The sequence below is a fragment of the Planococcus citri genome, chromosome 5 (genome assembly GCF_950023065.1).
Source record: "Planococcus citri chromosome 5, ihPlaCitr1.1, whole genome shotgun sequence".
NCBI classification, from domain to species: Eukaryota; Metazoa; Arthropoda; class Insecta; order Hemiptera; family Pseudococcidae; genus Planococcus; species Planococcus citri.
Genome location: NC_088681.1, coordinates 5,657,352 through 5,666,481, shown reverse-complemented (window position 1 = coordinate 5,666,481; position 9,130 = coordinate 5,657,352). Strand labels below are relative to the sequence as shown.

The 9,130-nt window shown below is 34.0% G+C and overlaps 1 protein-coding gene across 2 annotated transcripts; it reads left to right on the top strand.

The window, feature by feature from the left end:
• Positions 1 to 3,603: 3,603 nt before the first annotated feature.
• LOC135847385 (uncharacterized) lies at positions 3,604 to 5,047 on the top strand. Of its 2 annotated transcripts, none has more exons than XM_065366885.1 (6): positions 3,604 to 3,791; positions 3,862 to 3,972; positions 4,050 to 4,138; positions 4,210 to 4,364; positions 4,441 to 4,573; positions 4,641 to 5,047. In XM_065366885.1, exons 3-6 carry the CDS (start codon positions 4,118 to 4,120, stop codon positions 4,695 to 4,697), a joined length of 366 nt encoding a protein of 121 aa, XP_065222957.1. In that variant the 5' UTR covers positions 3,604 to 3,791; positions 3,862 to 3,972; positions 4,050 to 4,117; the 3' UTR covers positions 4,698 to 5,047. The 2 variants fall into 2 exon arrangements, with proteins under 2 accessions (XP_065222957.1, XP_065222956.1); XM_065366884.1 differs by having other exon boundaries at positions 3,609 to 3,791; positions 4,438 to 4,573.
• The last annotated feature ends 4,083 nt before the right edge of the window (positions 5,048 to 9,130 follow it).

Here is a 9,130-nt window from a genome sequence, read left to right as displayed (position 1 = left end):
AGTAAGAGAAATTTCAAAAAAATTGAGCAACCCTTGAAATTTCTCATACTTTGAATGTCACGTAGCTCCTCCAATTTTGATCTGGGCCAAAAATTGGACAGAATAAAATAAAATTTGATCAATTTTGAATGTAGAATCCATTTATTCCATTTTCGCTATTGATTTTTTTCTTCCAGTCTTTTTTTTTATTTAAAATGTGGTCATAGCCCCTTCAATTTTAAAGTTGGGCAAATATTTGTAAGGGCAAAATTTGCTCAGTTTTCAAAGTACTACCACTGTTTCCCATCCCACCATCAAAATTTTCATTTAATCTGTTTTTAATCCAAATCTGAAGTTCGTACCACCAGTACCACCACTCACTGGACACCCTTGAGAACTGTTACTGGGTGGTTACACTGACGTCATCAGCCATCTTCGTGAAAGCCCACTAATTACTAGAGACTAAGGATACTTTTCGGCATCGTGTGCTGTCGAGTGCTTTCGGCTACGCTCGTTTGACTTGTTTCCATGAAAATGAAATATTCTCCTTATTAAAGTTCTAGATTAGGGAAGTATACGCATACGCCATTTTGGTTCGACACAACGGATGTAAACAACATCAAAGCGTATGTATGTACACAATCTTACGAGTAAAAAATGCAATTTTTTCGATTGTTCGCGGGTTCAGGTGAATTTTTAAGTAGTTTCAAGCTAAAGACAATGAAATTTCCTATCGATTGATGTTAAATTTTTGTTATTTCGCGAAAAATTGACGATTTTATGAATACTTCTATTAACCGATTTTTTCATACTATATGTGTCAATTTTAAACTAAAAATACTCAAAATCTTCAGTGAACACACAGGTATTTTAATATATCAAAATGTTCGTAATTTCATCGTCTTTAAAATGGGCGTTTATCGAAAGCTCTACATGCAACCGTTCAAAAGTTGTAGAAGTTTAAAGTTGCGAAAACAATGCAAAAACCAACCGCGGATGGTAAGTATTGAACTTTGAACTAGAATTACTCAAAATTTTCAACGAACACATAGGTATATTAATACAGCAAAACGTTCGTTATTTTATCCTTTTTTAAATGGGTCTTTACCGAAAGCTCTACCTTCTACCGTTCAAAAATTCTTGAAGATCAAAGTTGCGGAAAGTGTTCAAATTGTGTTATCACTGTTATCAGTCACTTAGTGTTGATTGTAGAACATTTTCCGCAACTTTGATCTTCAAGAATTTTTGAACGGTAGAAGGTAGAGCTTTCGGTAAAGACCCATTTAAAAAAGGATAAAATAACGAACGTTTTGCTGTATTAATATACCTATGTGTTCGTTGAAAATTTTGAGTAATTCTAGTTCAAAGTTCAATACTTACCATCCGCGGTTGGTTTTTGCATTGTTTTCGCAACTTTAAACTTCTACAACTTTTGAACGGTTGCATGTAGAGCTTTCGATAAACGCCCATTTTAAAGACGATGAAATTACGAACATTTTGATACATTAAAATACCTGTGTGTTCACTGAAGATTTTGAGTATTTTTAGTTTAAAATTGACACATATAGTATGAAAAAATCGGGTAATAGAAGTATTCATAAAATCGTCAATTTTTCGCGAAATAACAAAAATTTAACATCAATCGATAGGAAATTTCATTGTCTTTAGCTTGAAACTACTTAAAAATTCACCTGAACCCGCGAACAATCGAAAAAATTGCATTTTTTACTCGTAAGATTGTATACATACATACGCTCTGATGTTGTTTACATCCGTTGTGTCGAACCAAAATGGCGTATGCGTATACTTCCCTAATCTAGAACTTTACTCCTTATCAAAGATGAAACTCCTGTTTCCTTTTTGTTCAAATCTTTCTTTTTCATAATCATATTATTTCATACGAATATTGCACGTATTTTAATGATAAAACTCGTGTTAGTCCTGTTTCTTTTGAATTTTAATCTGTTTCATAATTTGTTAGACAACTTCGTTTCCGATCCGAACATTACCAAATGGCAAATATAAAGAAAAAACAGCTGTGATGATACTAGTCTATAGACACTTTCGAATTCAATTTGAAGAAAATGTAAAACTTTAAAGCTTCCTTTATAGTGGCCGTAGAATTTTTCTACAGAAAAGACAAATGTGCACATTCAAATGGAAACATTTATACTGGCTGTGGAATTTTATCAATTTTCTATGGAAAAGTCAAAATTTTTTAACTTTTCCATAGAAAAGTGATGAATGAGATGAAGATTGAAAACTTTTTATTAAAGTGAATAATCATCAGAATTTATAAGAAATGTTATTATTTTACAAGTTTAGAGGTTCAAAAGTGCTTAAAATTGAGTTTGAAAAAATTCCACGATTTTCTGTAGAAATTTTCTATTGCCAGCTTATCGCCACTATAAAGGAAGCTTAACAGAAGTGACGTTGTTGAACAAACATTTGGAACTTGGACGTTTTTCAAAAGAATATTGATATCACATCAGTCAAAGTCAAAATCGAAAAAATCTTATCAGATTTCCAACTGCTCACAAGGCATTTAACCCAAAGTATATTATTGAGCAACAAAAAATTGCATTCTACAAGAAATACAATGAAGAATACGTAAAAGACAATATAATATTCGAATATTATAATTAATTTTTAATTAAAATTAAAAATCTCATCAACAGGAACAGGGAACTTGAATCATTACAAAGAATAAAGTCACACGAGCGTAGCCGAAAGCACTCGACAGCACACGATGCCGAAAAGTATCCTTAGCAACACCACCTATAGTAAAAGGCCTGGGCGCACAAAAAGGGCAACGTCGCAAGGAGGCTGAGACTTACATGGTGTCTTATGGAAAAAGCACCGTTTTCTTGTTTTTCGCGAATTTTTCAAAATTTTGAATGGGCACATGGGTGTTTAAGGCATGAAAAATGATCTATTTCTTACGCTCTACAACGTCATCTTTCATTTGAAGCTCTAGCACTCATCAATCAAAAGATATAAAAGCTCAAAGCTCAAAAATCACAAATACCGAACTTTTGAATGAATGTTTCTCGAAATTTTGATCGAGCACATGGGTGTTTGAAACATGAAAAATAATCTACGTTTCACGCTCTACAATTTGGTTTTTTCCCGAAAGCTCTAGCATCAATAGATCAAAAGTTAGAAAAAAGCTCAACTTTGAACTTACACAACTTTTGATCTATTGATGCTAGAGCTTTCGGGAAAAAACCAAATTGTAGAGCGTGAAACGTAGATTATTTTTCATGTTTCAAACACCCATGTGCTCGATCAAAATTTTGAGAAACATTCATTCAAAAGTTCGGTATTTGTGATTTTTGAGCTTTGAGCTTTTATATCTTTTGATTGATGAGTGCTAGAGCTTCAAATGAAAGATGACGTTGTAGAGCGTAAAAAATAGATCATTTTTCATGCCTTAAACACCCATGTGCCCATTCAAAATTTTGAAAAATTCGCGAAAAACAAGAAAATGGTGCTTTTCCCATAGTACACCATGTAAGTCTCAGCCTCCTTGCGACGTTGCCACCTTCGAGAACTTTTTCTGCGCCCAGGCCTTTTACTATAGGTGGTGTTGTCCTTAGTCTCTAGTAATTAGTGTGAAAGCCCATCGCATAACCGAATAAGTCACTATGAACCGCCCTTTATAACAAACTAGTGTACAGACAGTCGTGATGTCGCGAATATTATCACTAGTGATTTTAGCTTTAATTCGCGAATTATTTTAATTAATTTAAGCGTTCAGAGTTCCATCAAGAGTAGATTCTCGTAACAAAATGTCACCCGATATCACACTGGTAAGAATATTCAATCTGAGCGTTCATTTCCAATACTCGGTAATATGCTATTCATAAATTCATTCCTTAGGCACTTAGGCTGAAACCGATAATCGTACAGAAATGGAAGAAAAACTGGAAAAGTTAATCGACAATGCGATCGCTGAAATGAAAAAGAAACTCGGTTGCTATTCGAAACAAGGTAATGTTACTTTCATATTGTCCGTGCAGTTATTCGGAACTTTTCGCGGTTAATTTCATTGTTATCTGCTGTTACAGTTGATCATAACATAACGAACGTTTAATCAAAGAGTTCGGCTTGTGGGATTATTACAATTCGATTCCAGATGATGTACTTATGTGGCGTGGTGAGTTAGTCAAGTTTCATATTCATTTGAAAACCGTACATTTATGATAAATACGAGTATTTGATTGACAGAACGATATTAGCGATGTGAACGTCGTATTGAATGCTGAAAACCAGAAACTGCAAAAGCTTAGCAACGAATTGACCGTCGCACAGTTAGATACGTATTTGAATTCTCTTCGCACGATGTCCAAGTCATTGGAAGAATATTACACCTACATACAAAAGTGAATTGTATTTCGGTACAGTCGAATTACGTGTATTTAGCTGATTACTAATCGAAGTGATTATATTATTTAGCAGGGAAATGGAAAAATACGACGACGAATATATCAAGCAATGCCACAGCTGTAACCAAGATGGATTAGATTTCACCAATTTACAAACAACTATTCATAAACTGCAAGCTGATATTTATCAAGCTAACGAGAAACAGGTTCGAATCATTTCCAATCACTGATCAAATAGTCTAGTACGTTGTGATTAATTTATTATTATTACAGGAGCCGAAAACCGTAGTAACGACGAAGCTATCGCAGTGTTTCGATTTACACAAGTAAATCACTCTGTGTCAAACAGATTTAGATCAAATGAAGAACGAACTGTCTACTATTCGTCATTTACCATCGAATCTTCCCGAAGCTGAAAAGAAACTCAACGATTTGAAGAAGAAATTCCGCGAAGTGTCCAACGAGTTCTCCAAGAAAGTGTCTCAATAAGGTAATTTTGAATCGAGGATTATTTGAATACTCGTTCCGTTTGTTTTATTTCTTGAATATCTTGTACCTTAAAAATGCATTTATTTTTTAGTTTAGGATTTTATTTCATTTTGCATTCGTATAATTAGATGCAGAATTATTACGTTGTATGTATTTATTTTTTCGAATAAATTATTCTGATCTCGTTCTTACTTATGATTCTAGGTACGTGAACTCATTCAAGATAAGTAATTAGACGAATCGCGATTAGTTTGTAAGATTACCTCGGTCAAAATACTCCAAACAGAATTCGCGCAGGTTTTCTCAGCTTCAAGTAATCGTTGATATTCTACTTGATGCGATTTCATTCTGAATTTCGCGTTCGGTTCGCATTCGCATTGAAGTACCGGTCTCGTTTCGCAAGATAAACATCGAGGTTTTCGGTAACGTCGTCGACGTTGAAAAATTTCGATTGGTTTGAAATGATAAGTGATGAAAATTTCATCTGCAGAGTATTGACGAGTGTCGATATCGTCCGAAGTATTGGTTTTACTGAATTTTTCCTTGATTTCCTTCGTAGATGGAAAAGATAAACGAGTATTTTCAATTATGTGATTAGATGAACGTAAGGTAGATACTACATATTTTCGATGAACGTAAAATGATCTTACCGTCACTGAGTCTTTGATATGTTTTAAATTTTCTGAAACCGTTTTCGAGTTGAAATAGACCGTGTAGCTTAGCAAGTGATCGAGTCTGGAGAATAATTATTTATATTAATATTGAAGGTAGAATTTTTGTACGTCCACTTGGACTAATGTATCATAAAAGTTAGCCCTTTTCAAATTCACCTGTTGATAAAATTGATTTGAATTTTAGTATCGTCAGCTTCCAACGATACCAAATTATCTAGCCTGTTGATATGATAAAATTGCATTTTTAAATTATTCCAGAACAGTTTCTCATTCTTATAATATTCCATTTCTGAAAAAAACAACGTATACTGGAATAAATACGACGGATATTTTCATACCACCGGTAAGATGATAACCGATCCTAACTTATCATTGTATCTTCTCGCTCGTAATCGAATTCCTCGATGATTCGTCCACTTGGCAAGTTAATTTTCAGTTTTTCCAGTTTATCAGATCGATCGTAAAATAATTTTACCTCTGCAATGGGATTGTTACGAGCGTAATCATCGTATTTTATAATGGAACAGATTGTACCATCAGAAGTGAACGATTTATTGAACCTTTCGTACTTCGTTTTACGGTAAAGAATAACTTTACTACCTTGAGGAAATCTTCGTTCGAATTCTACAACGTAAGAGTGAAAATTAATCCGACGAAGAGACGAATGTACAATAATAAGCTGAGCTTTTGTTTGTCCGTAACTCTTTAGCTTTCCTTATAGTGGCAGTAAGCTGGTAATGGACAATTTCTACAGAAAAGTCAAATGCATAGATTTAAATGGAGGTATTTATACTGTCCAGGTGTCCACGAAATTTTTCCAAGCAGGTAAAAGTTGAAATATTTCAACTTTTACCTGGACTGATGAACAAAATATAAAATTTAGAACATTATAATAATTATTATATTCATCAGAATTTATAAGAAAATAATATATTATTAATTTACAAGTTTAGAGGTTCAAAAGTCTGTAAAATTGAGCTTGAAAAAATGCCACGTTTTTTCTGTAGAAATCATTTATTACCAGCTTACTGCCAATTAGTCGGGGGGGGGGGAGGGGCATAAACATCTATTGCACCCCCCCCCCCAGATCCTCTGGGACAACTTTTTTTTCTTAAAAGGAGAGTCCTACAGAACATTCCCAGCTGTTGTCCTAAAAAAAAGTGGCCCTTTTTGCGTTCCAACATTGGACTAGCACGAAATTTTCTAAACCGTACAAAAGGTAGTTGGAAAGAGCAGACAAAAATTCACCACTTGTCAAAATTTCAAGTGCTAAAGTGCCTTTTTCGGTTTTTGGTGAATTTTTGAAAATCAAATGTAGTCCAAAAATGAGGAAAAAAACAACATTTTACCAAATTGGCCTAGAAAGCTGAAATTTAGGATAAACCCTATTTCTGACCTGAAAAATCGATTGGAAACTGTTTCAAACCGTTTTGAGTAGTTCTGGAGCCTCCAGCGGATTTTTGAAACTTGAAATTCCCACAAAATTTCATCAAAATGGAGTTTGTGATCCGAAATTTACTCTGCAAACTAATTTCAATACGGTACAAAGTCAACTGCACGTGAATTTCAAGTCGTTTTGGAGCTTCCAGCGACTCTTTAAAAATTTCTGGAGCCTCCAGCGGATTTTTGAAACTTGAAATTCCCACAAAATTTCATCAAAATGGAGTTTGTGATCCGAAATTTACTCTGCAAACTAATTTCAATACAGTACAAAGTCAACTGCACGTGAATTTCAAGTCGTTTTGGAGCTTCCAGCGACTTTTTGAAAATTCCTGGAGCCTCCAGCGGATTTTTAAATCTTTAAATTTTCACTAAATTGGGGTATACCCTATTTCTGACCTGCCAAATCGATTGGAAACTGTTTCAAACCGTTTTGAGTAGTTCTGGAGCCTCCAGCGGATTTTTGAAACTTGAAATTCCCACAAAATTTCATCAAAATGAAGTTTGTGATCCGAAATTTACTCTGCAAACTAATTTCAATACGGTACAAAGTCAACTGCACGTGAATTTCAAGTCGTTTTGGAGCTTCCAGCGACTTTTTGAAAATTCCTGGAGCCTCCAGTAGATTTTTGAAACTTTAAATTTTCACAAAATTGTATCAAATGGAGTTAGAAGGCCGAAATGTACTCCACAAACTGGTTTCAATGTGGTATGAAATCGACCGCAGTTTGTTTCAAGTGGTTTTGAAACTTCCAGCTACATACTATTTGAAAATTTCAATTTTCCGAAAAACGCCATAAAACCTATTTAATACAATCTTAAGCACGAGTGCTCGAGATTGGTGCTTGTTAATGACCTTCATGACCGATAAAGTATCCGTTATTATTTTAAAAATCTGTGTACTCTAGTTTGAAACTTATTTTTGTGCACCGATTTCATACTCATTTGAAAATTTAAAAAATTCACGCTTCCGCCTCCGTTTGAGGTAGGTAGAAAGATAAAATTCAGTCGTCACCTTTTTTTTTTTTGACATTACATATTGATCGAAAACGAGTATTTCTAAATAAACAAATAAATGCACAGACAATTATTATTCGTGTCGGTAGGGTATATTTTTAAAAATTATAATATAATGCATCTTTTCGACCTGTTTGCAGTCAATTCATCAGTATTTCGATGTTTCCTACCTGATTCCATTTTCTTTAGGTCAGCTCTCAATATTTTTACTTGTTCTGCATCTGCCGCATTGTCAATCTCGAACTTGGATTTCAGTGCTTCCAACTGGGCGGTCTTAAAAGCGATTATTTGTGCTATATCTATATCATCAGATTTCTTCTTCATGTCTGTCAGTTGTTGTTGCCTGAGTGCTAATTGCCGCTCGAAATTTTCCCTTGGAATTACTACGCGTATCTTCACTGGAGTATTGTCCGTGACTTCCTCAGAGTTCAAAGACTCGGTGAGTGTATTCAGGGCTTGTACTCGGTTACTTTTCAAGTAACCAAGTTACTAAAGTTACTAATAGTAACTTTTGGTTACTTTTTAAAAATTTTGGTTACTAAAAGTTACTTTTTCCGAGTTTTTTTCACAAATTTCCTTTTTTTTTCTTCAAAATTTTACCCAGAACTCTTTTTCTTTTCATAAAAAATGATGCTGTTTTACCTTTCAAGAATTGTGAATTTTCAAAAGCTTTTGCCCTCGCTTCGCTCGGGCTTTTATTCATATTTCTATGAATATACGTAATAATCTTCTGAAAAATTGAAAATTTTGAAGCCAAGAAAATCAACTTTTTACTTACATTATCAGGAATGACGTTGTTTTACGTCTCATATTATCAATTTTCGCAGCTTTCGCCCTCGCTTCGCTCGGGCGACCGGGCGTTTACTTATTTTTACACATAACATATAGGTACTTAGGTATATCTAATTTTCTAAAAACTTTTAAAATTTGAAAGTTTTGAAGCCACGAAAATCAACTTCTTGCTTGAAAAATGAGGTTGTTTTATGTTTTGAATCATAATTTTTTCGCAGCTTTCGCCCTCGCTTCGCTCGGGCAGATATGAATTCTACTACTACAATTTTCAAACATTTCCTAAAATGGAAAAATGAACTCGACAAATTCCAAAAACATAATGTAATCAATATCTGACCAATTATTTGGAAA